The sequence below is a fragment of the Tachypleus tridentatus genome, chromosome 11 (genome assembly GCF_004210375.1).
Source record: "Tachypleus tridentatus isolate NWPU-2018 chromosome 11, ASM421037v1, whole genome shotgun sequence".
NCBI classification, from domain to species: domain Eukaryota; kingdom Metazoa; phylum Arthropoda; class Merostomata; order Xiphosura; family Limulidae; genus Tachypleus; species Tachypleus tridentatus.
This window is the reverse complement of record NC_134835.1, coordinates 69,789,112-69,810,346: the sequence shown is the minus strand read 5'-3', so window position 1 is coordinate 69,810,346 and position 21,235 is coordinate 69,789,112. Positions and strand designations below refer to the sequence as shown.

Here is a 21,235-nt window from a genome sequence, read left to right as displayed (position 1 = left end):
AACTGAAGAAAATAGAAGAACATTGATATCAAACGAATATATATTCTCACTCGTGTGTATGAGAAATCTACGTCTTTTGGAATCAAAACTACGTGTTGTGGTCGTTCGCTAAGATATTGTGTTATGAAATTTTGTGAAATATATGTACGTGATGAAAAAAAATGAATATAATTTTCGGATTCAGCTCACAGAAATTACCGTACAACATGAATAACAATTAAAAGCAGTACAACCATTCTAGGCCTGTATTATTAGGTGCATGCTGATTGGTTATTACTGATTTTATTATCAAAAAACCACTAAGTAATCTTTACACTCAAACAACTTATCAAACCTTATACTGACAACATTATTATATTAATAACTTACTTCGTCGCTAAACAAAACAACTTTAATACTGTGCAAAGGATTACTTATTTTAAAGTATGTTTTATTTCCCATGTTTCCAAATACGTTCATATTATTTCTGTTTATTTACTGTAACGTTGTTTTTATCATAATTAACTGATATTTGTTGACTAAAACCAATGATATAATACAGTAATTTCGCAATATGTAGTACTTAACAGTATTTTTACGACTTTATTATAAATGTTTTATATAATATGTCAATCCAAGAATCGTTAAAACTGAACATACCTTCCAAACTAGCTTTGCTGTACAATACACGATTTAAAACATTTACTAAAGTAAAACCTCATAGACGTTCTAACTTTCGGTTTTCCACTACAATAATTAAGTCATTTAGAAACTCTGTATATGTTTGCTTGGCTCCGGGCCTGCTGGTGGCTGCACAGCTGCTCCCAGTCCTGCCAGTTTAAGAAAACTAGATCGTTTATTTTTTAAACACTTCTTAAGGAAAATTCCACATCTTTCACTTGCTTCTTTGAATTGTTCGAAAACAACATTTCAGTCTACTCACGAGCCCTATATAAAGCTCTATATTGCTTTATGTCAGTGGCGCCATTTTAGGAAAACCTGGAGGTTTGGGGGCAAAGTTGAAATCTGTTACTACAAAATACATTTGAAATTGATACATTAACTGTAATAACTACGTAAGAGCCAAATGGTTATAAGGAAGATTTGCTTGTTTGAAGTTAAACATAAAGCTATACAATGGGCTAACTGTGCTCTGCCCACCATGGGTATCAAAACCCGATTTCTAGCGTTGTACGTTCGCAGACTAAAGAATCAGAATATGGGGGTGCATTATGAGAAAGAAAATGAAACATAGAATTTTAGCCTTTATATTTTCATATTTTAATATTAGCAATTTTTCATAAATATAGTCCATTAACTGGACGTTTTACATCTCTCAAAAAAAAATTAAGGCTTTGGTAGGGGCGCCTACCTCATCCTAATTTGGCACCACTGCTTTATTTATGCATCAGAACCGTCAGAATTATCATCCACAAACATCTTTTCTGAGCCGTTAAACAACCGATGTACCACGCAGCTGCTGCAAACAAATTGTAACTAGAAATTGTGTTGCAAATATTACGTTAAGATATCTGGTTCTTGCCACTCTTTACAAATAATCGTGCAGTTAAATTTACAACTATATTTCTAAACAAAATAAAAATCTCGAGGACATCGACTAAATTATAAAATGGAAAACGTCATGTGGAGGTCAAACAAACTTGTGAATACACTTTCCAATTGTTTTTTACATATCCTTCTTTGAGTTGTTTCAATACTTACAGCTCATGACTTACATATTTACAAGAAAAAATTATTGACAAATATACATGTATTTATGCATACAGTGCCTTGTAAAAGTTTTCACATACAGTCAAGGCCGGATTAAGGGTTTCATTTGCCATTTGGCTTTTCATTTTATAGAGGTCTTTTCAAGACAGAACTTCTACGTGCAATACTTTTATAGTCATAGTTTAAGGCCCTGGGCTTCAGCCGGGTAAGCCCATGCACATACTCACATCCGTAGCGGTAAAATGGTTTGTTAATTGCTTGTGAAAGACATAACTCAAATAAAGATGAGGTACACTGTTACTAACTTTAGTAATATAACACAAAAATCTTTAAAACGCAGGTTGCAAAAGTCTTCATTTACCCTCAACTTTTACCATCGTTGATTTAACTTTATGTCACTACTTAGCTGAAGTAAACACAAGTGTCTTTGTACAATTCTATTAGATATCAAAGTATATTATAGAGCCATATAAAAATACTTTAGATCATTGAAAGTCACCGGTATTGATTTAAGCAGAGTATTTTGGAAGTTGAAATTATGTTTACTGTTACATATTGAAAATGATGAGAAAAGAACTATTTACAGAAGATTGTTCAGAACAAGAATTCCAGAGAAAGCTATAAATCAATTTCAAAGGTTCTCAATTTGCTATTACGTAAAATTGGTTGTGAAGAAATGAAAAGTGTGTCACAACACATCATCCTTGCCCAGGTCAGGTCGACCTAAGAATGTCTGCATTCGAACAAGCAGCAAAATCGTCAGAGGAGTGACTGTCAAGCGTTGGCTTGGAGGCGTTGCAGACTTCAATAACCTTGACAAAAAAAAAAAAAACAACAAACTCTACTGACGAAAATGTATTTTAGAGCACGAATGGACAATGTCCATGAATATTTTAATAACCCTACAACAATGTTGCAGAAAGTTCTACAATCAGATTAAAGCAAAATATAACTTTAAGGTTAAATGATAAATGGTATGTATGGCAGAAACCCAATACTGCTCACGACCCGAAAAATACACTCCTAGATGTCAAGCATGATAGTAAGTTCCTAATACTATCGGGATGTTTTTATACGGCTGACGCTGGAGAACTTGTACACATTCAAGGGATTATAGAAAGTGTAGCCCCCCGCTAGTACAGCGGTATGTCTCCGGATTTACAACGCTAAAATCAGGGGTTCGATTCCCCTCGGTGGGCTGAGCAGATAGCCCTATGTGGCTTTGCTATAAGAAACACACACACACACACACATAGAGAGTGTAAAATATATACAGATGTTGAAGGTAAAGTCAGTTGAAAACTAAAACTCGGCCAACAAGACAGTAATCTCAAACACAAATCAGAGGCAATCAAAAATGGTTTGAGAGAATCAAAATTAAAGTCCTTGGGTGGCCAAGCAAAAGCTCAGACCTAAATCCACTCGAAAATCTGTGGAGATACTTAAAAACTGCTGTACATCAAAGACTTCCTTCCAACTTACAAGAACTGGAGGTTTTCTGTAAGCAGGAATGGACAAAAATATCTTCAGTGGACTGTGTAAACTTTGTGGAGAATTATCCAAAACAACGTTCAGCTGTCATTGCTGCTAAAAGAGCTCCAACTAACTATTAACCTTATTATCATGTTAGGGGTGCAGACTTTTGCAACACGGATGTTTAATATTTTTTGTGTTATATCACTAAAGTGAAAAACAATGCACCTTTTGTTCTTTTTAATCATTAGTGACCGGTCTGAAATTAATATAATAAATATTTTTGCCCATTTGAGTTATATCTTTCGCGAGAAAATAACTAAAATTCATTATCAGGGGTTAAATAATTTTGCAAGGCACTGTACATAAACAAGGCATTGAATGTTTTGACAATTAAATGTATTGCTTACTTTTGAAAATTCAGTTAGCAACATTTCTCACGTGAGATTGACAGATGACCCACAATGATATTAGAAAAGCATGAACTAAATTGGTTCGGCATGGCCAAGCGCGTAAGGCGTGCGACTCGTAATCCGCGGGTTCGCGCCCGCGTCGCGCCAAACATGCTTGCCTCCCAGCCGTGGGAGCGTTATAATGTGACGGTCTACAAGAGTAGCCCAAGAGTTGGCGGTGGGTGGTGATGACTAGCTGCCTTCCCTCTAGTCTTACACTACTAAATTAAGGACGGCTCGGTGCAGTGGGCTAACAACCTACTCATTTAAATACCTGTTGAAGAATCCGCAAGCGATTGCGACCCTATGTTCTTTGATGGAATCAAGAGGTGAATGAGTGAATGAACTAAATAATTAATAGTATGTAGACAAATAATTAAATTATATTAACTAAACATATGATGTTTAATCTAACTACCTGTTTAACATTTGCGCCTTTCACGGGTATAGCACAAACAGCCTATTATGTTGTTTACACTTAAAAACAAGCAGAAAATCACAAAACAATAATCTGCCATAAAATAAAATTGTTAATTCAAACATTTGGACTGATCTACAAAATTCGATATGACAAACCGACCTTAGCGCCGATAGCTTTCGTGTAGCTTTGCGCGAAATTAAAAAAGAAATAAACCGACTTTAAAATTATACTTGATATCGCATTACATACAAAAATGTGTTTTGTTTCTGTTGTGAGGGCATTTTTAGACTTTCTACAGTAACTACTATACATAATAACTCCATTAGCACAACACGTGCTTTTGATAATATACTACTGTATGTACAGTCTTATGAAATATCTATCCAGTTGTAGTGAAATATTCGAGTGTCTAACCTAAAAAGGAGGTGTAAAAATTATCGGAGTAGGTGTTTCCTCCCACCATTCTGTTTTTAGCGATAAAGTGCAAAACAACTAGCTTTTAAAAAGAAAGAAAAACAAAAGGAACACAGTTTAAGATAATCCACTTGGTAAACATCGCTTATTTGTTCATCTAAGTGAAAATTAACGGAAAGAAAACAAAGTATACGAAAGAGAATTTTTTGTAATGTAACAAGGATTACGTTTTCCACCAACTATAAATAATACGTTTACTGAAGCTCTTCTGTAACACCGTAATGGTATCAGAATCAATTTGTTTTAAAACAGCTGTGAGCGATTTTTTAAGAGTATGTTCGCAGTTATTGCTTGATAACAATATAGTCTGTTATTTTTAGGAAAACTTTCATAAGCTTAAAAATATTTATTTTACACAGCAATATTGTCACAAAATATATACTTTTAGAGTTGCTGACTGATAAATACGGAAGTATTTGTACGATTAGAACAAAATAAAATGATGAAAATAATACTGAGTCAATGAACATATTTTAGAGTTAGTTTGAAAAAATTAAAGATTTTTCTAATGGGCAACATTACTTTATTCTCGTTACTGACATGAATTTCTGAGTGTAAGTAAAAAGGATTTTGTGTTTTAAATTATTTTCTCATAATTTCTGTGTGTTTTATATATTAATTAAAATTTCAAGGTCACTGTATTTTATCGATACATGTAGCTTTTACACGTTATATTAAAACAGTTTATTTACCTGGTTTTGGAGATCTATTAACGAAATAGTAGGAATTGTAATATCAGTCACACAAAAGTTGTTTTTTATAAATCGTGAAATAGATTTATTTTTACCTATATATGTAAACTGTTGTTATTTTTTTCATAAATTGTAGAAAACATTTATCTTTATCTATTTATGTAAACTGTTGTTATTTTTCATAAATTATAAAATACGTTTATCTTTATGTACGTATATAAACTGTTTTTATTTTTCATAAATTTTAGAATACATTTACCTTTACGTATCCATGTAAAGTGTTGTTGTTTTTTTCGTTTCTTGTCTGTGAAAAATATGTTAATACCTTATAACAAATTGAAAGTATAATGCATGCATAGCCAGCCTTTCGAGTTTCTTTTCTCGCAAATTCTCAAAACAAACAAAAAGTGCATATAAATAAATAACAAGAAAAAAGATAAAAAATTACTCTTGTGTTTACATATATATATATATATTCTGCACATTTTTTAATTGCCGTTAAATTTTCCTATTAACGTGTGAGATGTACTTGTTTGTGTGTCTGTTCACAGAGTAAATAGACCCATGTGTAAGCTAGACTTGTTTGTGTGTCTCTTCATACAGTAACTAAAAAATGATACTTGTGAATTTCAGCATAGTGAAAATCAATACTTAATCTTTTCCAGAGTTTAAAACTTAATAATAGATAAATTACGCGGATATAAGCTAATGAGTGATCATATTTGCCACAAGTATTTTCAAAGGTGTGGTTTAGTATCCGTGAACTACACATAATGGTTTTATATGAACACAATGTTATTTCTGTGCTTAGTTGAACGTCTATTTTGAGAGTTAGGAATCTTTATACTGAGTTATTAGTATAATACTCTAATGGTCAATTCCAGTCAGTTTAAAGTTCTTAAATATTTAGTAGTATTTATTTCTGTATATACAAATGATACTATACAGTACATGCTCATAATTTATTAACCCTCGAGCAAAGTTTATGATGAGATTGGCTTCTTCTAGACTTCAGCCACAAATAATATTCATGTAAGTACCTCTGGAACGTTTTAAACTTCACTTAAACGTTATTTAATATTACTTAAAACTGATATCTTCTGTGTTTATAGACGCCTTCAACTAAAGATTATCAACTTTATCGGCCACCTGCAACCTTACGCTTCGGTGTGACGTCATTGTTTGATCCTTGACCTTGAGAATAGAAAGACACTTTTTATCCGTCTGTGATTTCATTACTCTAATTTAGCTATTTGTTTATAAAGAAGTCTTAAAGAAAATATGTTGTTTACTGTGAACAAATGCAAAATAAATTTAAAAAACTACTAGCTGACATTTATCCTTTCATCATGTTAAATCTAGCAAACTTATCAAATTATCTCTTGTCGACATTTTTAAAATGCACGTCATTGATGTTTGACATGCTCAGCAGTTTTGTAATACTAAACAGTCCTGATATCAGCCTTGTTAATTATTTATCTGCCGAACTTCTTGACAAACGTTCTGTTTTTAGAACAGTAGTAGTTATTCATTCAACTGTCTTTATTTCATCCAGTCTTTCCATACCGCAATCATACAATCTCCGGAATTCGATTCAGCAGAAAAGCCGAAGTTTTAAGTGTCCCAAAACTTGCAGTAAAAATATTTTACGATAAGAATACAAATACGTATCTTTGGTCTATACTGTAACATATATCCTTATGTTCATTACTATAATGTGGAACTATTCATGTTACTGAGATATATTAGACTGTTAATATTTTTCTACATATTTTCTACGAAATACATCAACCGTTCACATTTTGTTTTATCGAAGTTCACATAACTGATAGTTATAAAACCAACGTTGAGAGATAATGAACACAATGACTTGAATATTTATAAATTTTGTAAACATATTATTGTTATTCTGCTCATTGCTTTTTCTAGTAATGGTTCTCGAGCCTTATTTTTCGAATACACAATCTGAGCACGTTAACTACCATGCACGTCCTGCCATGTTTAAAAAGATCCACACAACTGCAACGTCGGTTGTATGAAATGTGGTTTTCCATTATTGCGCTTTAAGTACACAGGTGACACCTATCAATATTCTTTATATTATTTCTTACTATAAAGATGATACTTTAGGTATATGTTTGCGCTTGTATCCATCACACAGAGTTTACTGGCTCGATTATCGTAATATTTTGGTATGATAACTTTTAGGCGAGGCACATGGGTTATTTTGCATTAGTTTTTTAATAGTAAAGATGGATAAAAGGGACCCTGCAACAGGACACATTTTCAATTTTTTTTCTCAATGTACATGAGCTATTTGTTTTACGACTTTTTTCATGAGAAAGGATAAAATACACCCTAAAATAAGACCATCTTCAATCTTTTTTTTTAAATAGACTTTTGGCTTTCAATTTCAGGACACAAGTGCTTAATCAGTTACAAGAGTCAATTATTACCTTCCACATATCAAGGTATGTAGTTAGCATTTAATGAGATCATTAGCGAATTAACGATTTAATGGTAGCAGGGGCATAATGAAAGAAGTACAACAATCGGAATACAATTCATCATCTCCATTTTAAAGAGAAAAATTGATTTTAAAATATGCAGTGTGATAGAGTGTTGATAGCGAAAAGTTAAGTCTTGAGATCTCTATTTGATAATATATTGTTTATTATTGTCAAACAAAAAGGATGTGGAGGGAAGTCTAGCTTACTACATATGTTACTGTATAATGAGTCTAACACAACGTTCGCTGTTGCCATGCGAATATAAGTTAATATTTATTATATATGCAAAAACGGCTCGTTTGGGTTGAGAAAATATTTTACATAGAAGAGCGAACAACGTTTCGACCTTCTTCGGTAATCTTCAGGTTCACAAAGAAAGAGGTAACTGACCGGAAGCTGACCACATGTTTGGAAGGGGTTGTGTAACTGAGTGTCGGAATGTAGAGGGCGGTGTTAGATATTTGAATATATACTTTTATATTATTTATTTTATTATATTTAATATAGGTATAAAGGCGTTCCTTTATATTGGTTTATTTTGGGTTTAAGTTGTTGTATAAGTAAGGCTTCTTTAATTTTGCGTTTGTTTCTTTATTTAGTTTACTGACGATGACCAAAGAAGGTCGAAACGTTGTTCGCTCTTCTACGTAAAATATTTTCTCAACCCAAACGAGCCGTTTTTGCATATATATTTCTCTACAAGTGGGTTTTCTCGACATCACTGATAAATATTTATTAATACTTTAATCATTTGGCGTATTTAAGAGGGTTCAAGTACTAACAACCATTAATTATTGTTATTATTTATGTAAAGCCGTGATCAAGGTAAATTTCATATCACAAATGTAATTTGGACACTATTAAATCAACAGAATGAATTGCTTTCAGAGCACACACCTTCCCACAACATATCGACAGGCGGTGAAGGATGATTTAAACGTGGGACGTTGTAGCCTTGAGCACCCACAACTTACATTCGTATCGTTCTTATTTATTCTCTACACATAAAGCTTCTGGAACGGAGGTAAAAAATAATAAATGGTGTAGCCTTACCACAATGTGGGTCCTACTTCCACCAGTCACCTCTGAAAACCATGACACACCTTATACCACACATTATAATTTATGTCCTGGTGACTTTAACTTTGTTTGTTGTACCACATATTTGTTTAATGCTTGTTTTATGTTATAAATACACACATATGTATCTTACAAAAATTTTGAATAATATTATGGTCTAACATGTCTTGTAAAGAGTACTGAAAAACGTCATTCATAATTTGAATAATAAACAGCCTCTAAGTAAAAAAACACAGAGATCTTAGTCCTGAATAGTGAAAATGCCCTAAATGGCAGGAGTCATTAAAACAACCCATTTACTGTTGTTTTTATTATATAAACCTTAGGTGTGATACATAGGTAATGCATAGTAACCCATTTGATACAATTTATGAAATGTTTGCTTTTTTTAATTTTGCGAACAGCTACACGAGGGCTATCTTCGCCATTCGTCTCTAATTTAGCAGTGTAAGACTGGAGGGAAGGCACCATTCACCATCAACTCTTCGGCTACTTTTTACCAACGAATAATGCGATTCACTACACATTATAACGCCCCCATGGCTGAAAGGACGAACATGTTTGGTGCGACGGGGATTCAAACCGGCGACCCTCAGATTACGAGTCACGCACCCTAACCACCTGGTCATGTCAGGTTATTTATAAAATGATGCTTCGGAGCAAACACTTCCGACGTCTAGTGAAACGATGAAATAGACCTAATATCAGTAATAAAAATCACACTAGACTGGAGTTTTTAATTAGGTAATTCATTGCAGATTACAGATCAGACGTAAATTAAATTTAAATTCATTGTTTCTGTGTCGGTGTTTAATCGTTGTGCACAATCTGGGAGGGTCAGGTTCACTCTTCTTCTCTCCTTACTGTTCTGTATGGACTTCCATCAACACGGTTATGCACGAAATTGATGAACGCTAGTGTGAAACACTGAACTGAAACATGGATTTTTGCTTCCCTTTTCAGGTCCATCGAAATATAAGTTTAAAAAACTATTCTTGTTTGTTTGAATTTCACAAATCTATTCGGTGGCTTTCTGCGCTCGCCATCCCTAATTTAGAAGCGATAGATTATAGGAAAGACAGCTATGCAACACCACCCACTGCCAATTTCTGGAGTAGCACTAATGCTAGAATCCGTGTTACGACACCTGTGGTTGGCTAAGCACAGATAGCCTATTGTGTAGCTTTGTGATTAACTACACAAAAATATACTTTTATCTACGTCTACTGGTCTAATATAACTAACTGCAAGAGACTTTCAACAAAATGTGATGCTAACATGAATATTTCTTGCCACTTTGCAGGAAGTAGAAAATGAATATTAAAGGTTTGTTTCCATAAGTGTATTATTATCTAACGGAAATCAGGATGTATTATTCAAACACGTATCATAATAATAATAAAATCATAAGCTTATTTTAGCTTATAAAAGACTAAATAAATTCTCAGGTTTCTAGTTGTACTATGACCTCATTACGCGTTTGTTATTATTGCAAGTACAAACAAACTATCCGACAAAGTGTTAACTTGACCTCTTGAAGTAAATTGCTAATCCGCAGACAAATAAATTTGTTGATCGGCCGTGAAGTCTAGACATGTTTAGTTTCAAATTGACGTGACTCTTTTCTCAGTGTATAATTGCTTATTTGTGATGTGAATATTGAAATAGAGTTAAATATAAACCAAATGTTTATATGAAACAGAGTAAACACATTACACTATATCTTATGAAATGATAACATCCGAACCTGTTCGATTTCCTTTAGTGCAACAATGATATTAAAATAGCAAATTTCAATTCATACTAAACGTTTAAACATAATTATCGCAAACATTCTTTACGTTCTTTAGACAACCACAACTTATGTGATATTATTATTTTATCAATCAAAATCTTACAAAACAATTGTTATGGTGTGATCGCCTTTCTTAAACTGGCGAAACATGATTATAATTTATTATGACTGTTACAAAATATTAGGGCCCGGCATGGCCAAGCGTGTTAAGGTGTGCGACTCGTAATGCTCACCCTCCCAGCCGTGTGGGTGTTATAATGTTACTGTCAATCCCACTATTCAGTGGTACAAGAATAGCCCAAGAGTTGGCGGTGGGTGGTGATGACTAGCTGCCTTCCCTCTAGTCTTACACTACTAAATTAAGGACGGCTAGCACAGATAGCCCTCGAGTAGCTTCGAGCGAAATTCAAAAAACAAACAAACAAAACAAAATATTAGTATCAAACTTATTAACACTGTTTAGTTCTGTATTCTTCAACTAGTAAATTTTGGATTTTCACTAATTAGAAGGGTGTGAGTAATAGTATTCAAACCATACCATGTTCGCCATATCCATTGTTGGCGATGCATTTTGCTCGATGCGGAGTTCATTAGACAAGCTGAGATACAACAAAGACAGTAAGGATTAAAGTAATACTTACGTAAGCCATTTATTACAACAACTGTTATGGCGTGAACGCGGTTCCCAAACTGATAAAGCATGATTATAATTAATTATACTTGTTATACAGCATTAGTATTTGGCCTATTATACTTTAACACGTATTTTTAGCTACTACCTTAAATATCTTCAAAAATTAGAAGAGTGTATAGTAATAGTATTTTAATTACATCTTGTTCGCCATATCCATTGCCAACGACGCGATTCGCCCAATAACAGATCTTATCAGTAAGCAGTAGTATCGGAACATTAATTTCTCTTTGAAACAGTCCAAGGTACTGTATAAAAAAGTGATGTAAAATTACAATAGGCTTCATACTAATGTTATATGACACCTATAATTAAATATAATCATTCTTCGCTAACTTAAGATAGGCATTCACACCACATTTGTTGTTATACCAACCATGACAGATGGCACGAAGCAACTGCTATGAGCAAGTGCTGATATTTCCTAGTATGAAATGACTCGTACTAATAGGACAACTTACACAAAATAATATCACTACTGCTAAAAATGTTCAAAAAGCTTTCTTTTGAATTATCATTAAACAATAACTTGTTTTTCATAATAAAGTACGTGTTCTAAAACCCATTTGTGATAAAAAGGTTGGCATTAAAAAAACTAGTCTTCAATAGTTAAAGTAGGCATTCTAAAAGCTACTTTTATCAGTTAAGCCTAGTTAGTCTTAATTGTCTACATCATATAAAACACAAACTGATATTCTCAGTTTCCTTGAAATGCTGTTTCCTTTTTCTTTAAACCTGTTTACGAAATATGTTAGAACGCGTCATATCTAAGTTATCTTCACATGTCAATAATCTTAAGTGATTACAAATCAGGCAACGCGTTAACGATAACAGCTACACCTAAATAAGCTAAGATTAAAAACACCAAGTAAATAACCGCCAAGACCTGCAATGTTGATAACTATGCGTATATAATATAGGCACTCTATCTTCTTTTGTAATTAGAAAATTATGTATATACGTACGTATATATTACGTTCAGATATGATTTTTATAAACAGTTGTGCTATGTTTGTTTATTAAGAAAACTGAGCTAAACTGCCAATAAATTAATTCCGATCCTAATAATTGGCTTGTTTTGACATTGTGTAAATACCATAAATAGTGAACGACAAAAAATGTAGGATATACAGCTCTGACTTTATTATTGGACTTTTCTGAGACAGGATTTACTTTTTAAATTATCAACACCAGAGCAGTTTTTATAATCCCAGTAGAGGTCGCTATTGGATTAACATGTATAAAACAAATACAAACTGCACAAATTATAAATATTTTTCTGACTAATTTACAATTAATACAATGTAAATTTCATGCATTGAAAAAGAACACTCATATTAACTTTCAACTATGTAACTACTAATAAATTCTTTAACATAGCTTAAAGTACAATTCATCTTTAATAATTTAAAATTAATTTATCAAATAGCATTTTACAAGCAGGCCAAAATTAAATAAATTTAAGATCGTACTGTAGTACAAATGTTCCATTAAAAGTTCTTAAACGTATCATGTATCTTGAGAGACACGTAATAAATTCTAAAATTTGTTTTAATAGTCAAGTAAGTATTCTTAAAACTTGCTTTAAATAGAAGAAAGATATTTAAAACTCTATTTTAAGAAACAAGGTCAACATCTTAGCAGTTGTATTTAGTTATAAGCTAATTTTAATAGTTAAGTAGGTATTCCTGAAACTTGTTTTAGTATTTTAAAAGTGACAAGGTTATTCTTGAAACTTGCTTGAATGAAAAAGTATAGGTTCTAGATACTAATTTTCAGTAGTGAGGTAAGCGTCCCAAAACCTTTATTTAATCACAAGGCAAGCATTCAGGAAACCCGTTTTAGCACTAATGTAAGCATCCTTAAACTTGTTTCTAGCATTTAAGTAGGAGTTCTAAGAGCTAATTTTCTAGTTAGCAAAGTATTCATGTATTTGTTCTTCACGGTAAGAAATTGATTTTAACTTCTTTTTTTTTTTTAAGTAACGAAGGTATTCTTAAAACGTTTTGTTTCAATAAGAAAAGTAGGCATTCGTCGAACTAACTTTCAACGGTAACATAGACATCCTAAAGTTTTTTATCAGTAATAATATAGGATTCGAAAAACTCGATTTGTATAATGATGCATTCATTCTTTATGCTCGGTCGTTATTTAGAAATTTCCATTCTAAGAATAAAACATATAATCAATGGCAAGGTGCACATTCTAAAAATATGTTTTGAAAAACATGTGTTGAATTATAAAGAAAACGTTCATCCAACTTGCTTTCAAAGTTCTGCTTTTGAGACTTCAGACAAACTTTGTTGAAATAGCAGATGTCTTACGTGGAATTGCAAACATGGTTATATCAAGCGGGTAGGAAAGACTAAACAAACAACGAAACGTTACAGAGCTGGTTACTGAGCGCTAGGTTTTTATGTTTTTTGTTTCCTTTTAATAGCTATATACAACTGAAGTAATACTGTATTATTTAAAAACTATTGGGCCATTTACAAAAGAAATATTAGAACTAATATTGCGGCGACTTATCATACTTGTCCAAAATAATATGAACGTTTCGCTAGTTTCGACACTATATGTTATTCAACACAGTTTGATTTATTATATTTATACTTTTTCTTCCTTGTCATTCATAATAACAAACTTTGAGTAGTAGTGTTAATTTCACCGAGATTATGCGATGAACTTAGAAACTCATGAGTTGAGACTGTGTTAAAAAAAATTATATTATTTGCATTTATAGCAAAGCTACTAAGACTATCTGTTGTCGCACTAATTTTGAATGCCAGTCAACCGACAGCAGCCTTCCGTTCACTATCCACGCTACTGAATTGTTTGTAACTCTTATACAGAACTACAGATCAAAGTCTCGGAAATATTCTGTGATTACACACGGGTTTGAATGTAGCTTTTTAACTTCCGAAACCCAGAACTCTACCACGTGGCCAAGCTACGGGCATGAGCTGAAAATCATCTCTCACATTGATATCACTTATAAGGTTTTGTGAGAACAAAGATTATTAAAATACCAATAGGTAGAGTATGAATGACTTATACACTTCATTAACAACGTTTATCAACATTTTCTTTCCTTTTTACGTGCATAAAAAGTAGTTTAGTCAATATAGTTTTGCAATGTTGTTTCACAAACTTCAGAAAAGAAAGACATTTATGTTTATAAAATCCCAAAGGTTTGTTTGAAATCAAGCGGAAAGCTACACCATAGGTTATCTGTGCTCCGCCCACCACGGGTATCGAAATCCGGGTTCTAGTGGTGTTAGTCCGCAGATATACCACTGTGCTACTGGAGGAGGGGCAAATCCCAAAGGATTAATGTTTTTTTTAATAAGTTCTCTGTAATATGGGTAATAAAGTTGACAATGTACAAAACAGAAACATATGAGTTAGAAGTTTCTAAACGTTGTTAATCCAGTCTATTATGCACTTCCTATCATTATTTATATTTGTAATATAAAATTGTATCTTAAATTCCAAAAACGCTAAATTCTAAAAGCTTCTGTTAATTTTTTTTATTAGAATATTGAAAAATCATCGGTTCGTTTATGCAAGTATTTGTTTCATCAGAAGTGAAAATATGTTCTTTGGAAATATATGATTTTTTTGCGTGAATTTCAACGGTGGATTTGAGAACTTTTGTTACTAATCCACTCTAATTCTGGGTATGTTTTCTTTTATCTTTATTTGAACTGTCTAAATCATAGCCAATGTAACAATTTTTGTGAGTGTATTTCAGTTTAACTAAAAATTCGCAAAAGAAACATATCTTGACAAGCTGAGATTAGAAAAAAAAATTAATTAAATTAATAACCTTTTTTTTTCTTTCTTCTTCTTAACCCTGACAAGTTTATCATAGCTATGAAACTAACGTTGTATATGGAAAAAAAGATTTTGAATGAAAAGTACTTGAGATTTATGTTCTGATATGATGTATACAATCTTGAACTTAAAATATAACTAGCATTTTTGAAGCTGAAACAACATTGGAAAGATATTAGTCATACAGAAAATCATGGACAGTTATTTTATATCTGGTAAGACTGTGAAAAATGGAAATAATACTTTTATTTACAAACCGTACTAACGTGAAAATAAAAAAAATATCTATATTACTGCTTTTAAAATGTATGTTTTGGCCCTCACTGCATTGATACAGTCTCGGATAAAAGAAAAACGGCAACATAATCACGTTACTATAAATATGTATCTCGTACATCTTAAGTGATGGGTCACAATATGTAACACGATATATCAGATTTTAAACTAACAGAACAATACGACCTTTGAAAATTACACTAAATGAAAACACTCAGCATGTAACTACAGAAACCTCGAGTACCACCAGGTGGCATTGTAATAATAACTGAAAATTGGTTTTCAGTAAGTTCACCTAAGATGATTACTAACAAGTTTAGATCCTGTAATATGTTTTACTCGTAACCAGGCCTTAGAAGCCTTAAACGTTTCTTGCTCTCAAGCGTGTTCGTATATGAAGAACAATTGGTGTATTTCAATGTTTATTTTACAAATAGTAATAAATAAACAAGCCAGTTCTTGCGAAAACATACCACATACAACGTAGACTCATCTGTACAAACTATATCACAAAAAGGAATGTCCTTATACTTTTACACTAATGCAGTAAACACAATTATAGATAAATTGGATCCAGTTTTACTCGTATACTTGGACACCTGAAACACAACTTAATTTGCTCGAACACGATGAATAAGTTTTGCTACCCGATGTATAATATGTTATTTCAATCTTTATCCGATATTGTTATTTAAAACGAATTAGATAAACATTTATGTCTAATTTTAGTATATATTCAATTAATATATTTAAAATATTATATTAAAATAATAGAAAATTACTTTCAAATCAAGTTAAAAATATTCAGTTAATTAAAGCAAAATGAATATTATACAATCTCCTGATTTAACTTTGTACTTGATTTAGAAAGAATTTAAGCACATCGTACTGTACTGTTTTCTTAAATGGTTTTGGAAGTATTTTCAAAATACAGAACGAGAATAATAACGCGTGTCAGATAATCAGTGTTTACAACTACTCAGGAAACATTTTTATCTTAAAATAAAATTCAGTTTTAAAACTAGAAATTAAATCAACAACGAGTCTGTATGAAATTTTAATTCTTTGAAGACACAGTGTTGTTTATACTAGGATGTATTCTTCTGTTCGAGGATTTACGACCAAGCCCGAACTTCCCCGATGTGATGTTTCAGGGGAATTTTCAGGTCCACGATCTTGGACTGGCCTATCTTGGGACACACTATTCTGTGACATCAGTTGTTGGGATGAATTTTCCTGAAAAATAAACAGAAAAGAAAATGCCTTATGAATATTCGAGTTAGTTAGCTCTAAGAAAAAAATAATAATTTATAGCTTAATTTCAGTATAAACGAAAATTTTCTGTTTATTCAGCGATGCTCATTACCAAAAAAGAATACTGTCTTAAGCTGTTTAACTATAAAGAGGGAAGGTCCACCTTTTGAAAGCGCTCGAGTTGCAGGGTATTTATCTTTTTATATTAAGACTTCTTGGATCTATATGTATGTCTGACATACGAATACTGCCCGTATCAAAGCAGTTACTGTGCTTGCTTAACAAGCGACACATCAATTTATAGAACCCAAGCCTAAAACCCTAGCCAAGAATATACTGTCAGAAGTCAATTTTGAGTGTATATGATTACACCATAACCTAACTAAAAATTACACACAAGCTTTCAAATAATACTTCAAAAAACAAATTGTCTGTTTTGACAGAATACGTTAAAAATAATGAAATGAAAGTAACAAAGGCGCTAATTATTTCCCGTTCATTGTATCTCACCAAATATTTCCAATTTAAAAAAGAAAAGACGGTGTGCCAACAAGTTTCACATTTTTCAAAATTGGTTAAATATCATTATATATTTTTGTTTTATTCAGGTTGAATTACCCAAGAAAGAACTTCAATTTCATGATATTATTTGAAGTGTAACTCTTGGAGTAAACATATTCAAACATTTACAGTTTCACTTAGAATTTGAATATTTTAGTTAAATTAAACCTAGAATTACGATATAATTAGTGAGTGATACTCAAAGGGACTTACAACTACGTGAATTCCGTCAGACTGCCTTCCAACGCTGGCGATACGATGTATCGGAGAAGATCCTTCAGTGGCCTGTGGGAAAGCACAGTAACTCGTGAGAGTTTGTAAAGAGCACGCTCTTCTGCAACATTCATCGGCCACACCGGACTGCCTGTTGACCACAGTGTTCCGTTGATTAACAACTGCAGCGTTTCGTCTTATCCTTTCCAAAAGTGTCACGGGAACTGAATTCAAGAAAACCACATCAGTTGTAACCGATATAAGAATATTTTAATAAAGTCCAAATGGGTAAGACGTGACCTTCGACACTAAACACATACCACACTTTCGCTTGAAAGTGAAAAATTACCACAGTGAATCCCCTTATTTAATTAAACAAAACTGGGCAAAGACTGTCTGGCGGCGGACACTGCTTGATGACTATATTTCTTCCGGAAAGTTCCAGGTTTGTGGTGGATATTGATTCAGTTTCTACACCAAGACCTGCCTCCCAGAATTCACCATCAAGACCAAACGGGCATCTCCATTCATAGCAACGGAGTCCAACAGTTTTTGCTTTTTTTCATAATCGCCAAAACCGTGGAAAATGTATTAAAATTTTCGCCAGAAGACAAAAAATAATTAACTGTGTTTTTATAGATGTAGAGGGGTGGAAAAATAGTTTTCAATTATTTATGGACAAAATTAATTATATTAAGAAATATGTGGTTGATGTTATTGTTTTTGAATTAAGCACAAAGCTACTCAATGAACTATCTGTGCTCTGCCTACCACGGGTATCGCAACCCGGTTTTTAGCGTTGTAAGTCCGCAGACCTGCCGCTGAGCCACTGCGGGGCATAGGTGGTAGAAGTAAAGTGTCAAATCACCACAGGTCAACAGCCGTTTCGCCACACGTGGCGAGTGGCGACCGTGTTGAACACCATAGCCCTACAAGTGACGTATGTTTAATAATGGTATTTTGAATTAATTTAGATACTACTTTTCTCTGGGTTAGCTTTACTTTAAAAGAAAATTGGACAATATAGTCAATGTTACACTAAGTGAAAAAAAGTCGATAATTTAAAAGGAACTCCAGGAGTACTGAACTTTCCAAGAGTATAAAAGCATTCTCTATCTTTCTTCACTCATAAGATTCATACTGATCCGTGTTCTTGCAATCAATCAACCAAATTATAGGAATCCAACTAAACTCACATATATATTTATTATTACTTTAATTAGAAACAATTAAATCAAATTGTTAACAAACTTTTTAATTGTTGTTATTTGATCGTACATTGCCTGAAGATAGCTCGTTTCTATGGTTTGAAATGCCAGTTTTAATTGCTTAAAGCTGCTCACAATTCTAAATTACTTAAAGATTTGTATTGTAGCAATAAAAATTATAGCAGAAAATATTAACTAATTAAAATAGTGGTTTATTAAAAAGATTAAAACTAACACGCTTTACATTCAAGTTGTATATACATGTATTACGCCTTATTCGGCCGAACTCTTCAAGAAATGAGGTTAAATTTGATTTTTGATGGTTTTTTTGTAATAAAAATTAGTACTTTCCGTTTGGAAAGTTAGGCGTCATCATTTCATTCAAGTAAAGCTAATGGCTTTAAATCACAACTGAAAAACTGACCTAGGGGTGTGGTAATTTTTCAGTGGTATTGTTGTTTGACTAGCTCACGTACATAAACAAGTTTTCCTGGGGAGTCACAAAATTAAATCGTCTTTTGTGTGATTTGGGTTACTAACTGCTGCAGGGCCCGGCATGGCCAGGTGGGTAAGGCACTCGACTCGTAATCTGAGGGTCACGGGTTCGAATCCCCGTTACACCAAACATGCTCGCCCTTTTAGCCGTGGGAGCGTTATAAGTGACGGTCAATCTTACTATTCGTTGGTAAAAGAGTAGCCCAAGAATTGGCGGTGGGTAGTGATGACTAGCTGCCTTCTCTCTAGTCTTACACTGCTAAATTAGGGACGGCTAACGCAGAAAGCCCTTGTGTAGCTTTACGCGAAATTCAAAACAAACCATACCAAAACTGCTTGCAGATTACGTCATAATTATTTTAAGTTCTGCTGACATCTCAATCGAAATGAACAAGCACAGGCAATGTATAGATACAAAAACTACATATTCTTAAAATATCAGTAAAGCAAATGTACCAATGTACTGACACAAAATTAATGGCATTTTCATCAATGATTAATTTATTAGGCTAACGACTGGTAACAGCTAAATACGGAAATCTCATGAGAAGCGAAATTTAAAATGTTTCAAAGTTTATTTTATTTGTTTTCGAACCACATATTCATTGAGGCATTTACATTAAAAATAAAACATAATTGAAACACAAGACCGTTATAAACTTAAAGCGTATAACAATTCTATTGAGTAATGCATTAATAAATTAAAGAATATCAATTTGATCGAAATGTTGAATTATCGAATAGACGCTGATAAACAAAAACACTACTACGACACCAGTTACACTTCATCGTTTCATAATACAGTGGACTTTGACTGCTGTCGGTTACTCATGGTAACAGAAACGATTGATTGATTGTTGAATGTCTCGAGTATTTACAAAAATCAAACAAACAGCAGCCTAACTGCAATGGTGTTCCAAGATTCTGATATTAACACCCTACAAATATACCTAAACATACATGCAACTTGTAGTACAAACTTATGCAAATAACTTATAAGACAACGTTGCGAAGACAAACTTTTCAGTCGTGCTGAAGATTTAAAGAACGCTCTTAGGACATACCAAGTACGTAAACATAAAGATGGTTACTTCGCGCCCTCTAGTAAGCAACATCCAACGAAATAATGCGGGAAAAAACAACAAATAATTTATGTTTTTGTTTGGTGTTGTATATTTATCATGCAATTGAAAAGCACGATAAGTTCTCATATTCATGTCTCATTGAGTGCTAGTCACACTATTATTTAATTGTATTTGCACCACAGTGTATTCTGAGGAAACCTGAAGCAGTATTCTGTAATTTTTCTAAATGTAATAGGGACATTATCTGACCGCCTAGACTGTAGGTAGCTCGTGGTTAAAGAAACATAAATGTTACAACTATAAAGGAAAAATATTTCGTTGCAAAAAGCCGGTGGTGTAAAAAGAAAAAGAGAGAGAGAGAGAAATGAACAGCAAAAGCTCTATCGGTTTAACTTGTATATCTTATAAGAGTCAATATAACGTAAAATACAGTTACAGACATGTGATTTTCGAACTCACATAATGATTGAATTTTCGTAGGATTTTTTTTATTATTGCCTCTAGTCACGTACTATACAAGACACATTTGTTTCTCTTCTATTGATATTGCAAGCTGTTTCAAACATGCGCGTGTTTGAAGTTACGATACAGTTAATTTTAATTAAGGTAATTATATAATTTGTTCAATACGGCATATATTTCTAATATATTGTATTTTAGAATTGTTTCCAAAAAATAATAATAATAATCTATTTGCCAATTAAATGTTACAGTTATTAACAAAATCTGCCTGATAATAAAATGTTATATTATAAAATTCCTGCCTGAAAAACAGTGCTGTTGTTTCTTCAATATATTCATTATTCAAGTAACTGTAAATTTATTTTTAAAAATTTATAAATAATGCATTCTCCTAAGTTAAAACACTAAAATATATATTAATTTATATTATTATCAACATGTTTTATTAACTGACTCCCTAGTTATTATGTAAAATTTACTGTTTAAAATGTAACACATAATGAAAAGTAACGAATAAACAAGATACGTACAGTTAATATTATTTAT

General features: G+C 32.5%; 1 protein-coding gene across 3 annotated transcripts in view; it reads right to left on the bottom strand.

The window, feature by feature from the left end:
- Positions 1-12,419: 12,419 nt before the first annotated feature.
- LOC143232402 (insulin-2-like) overlaps positions 12,420-21,235 on the bottom strand; it is a 34,206-nt gene continuing 25,390 nt past the window's right edge. For all 3 annotated transcript variants that reach the window (XM_076467814.1, XM_076467815.1, XM_076467816.1), the window contains exons 3-4: positions 17,440-17,663; positions 12,420-16,647 (exon numbers count right to left, since the gene is read on the bottom strand). In XM_076467814.1, the coding sequence (XP_076323929.1) occupies positions 16,495-16,647; positions 17,440-17,663 (377 nt within the window). In that variant the 3' untranslated portion in view covers positions 12,420-16,494. The remainder of the gene's footprint in view (positions 16,648-17,439; positions 17,664-21,235) is intronic.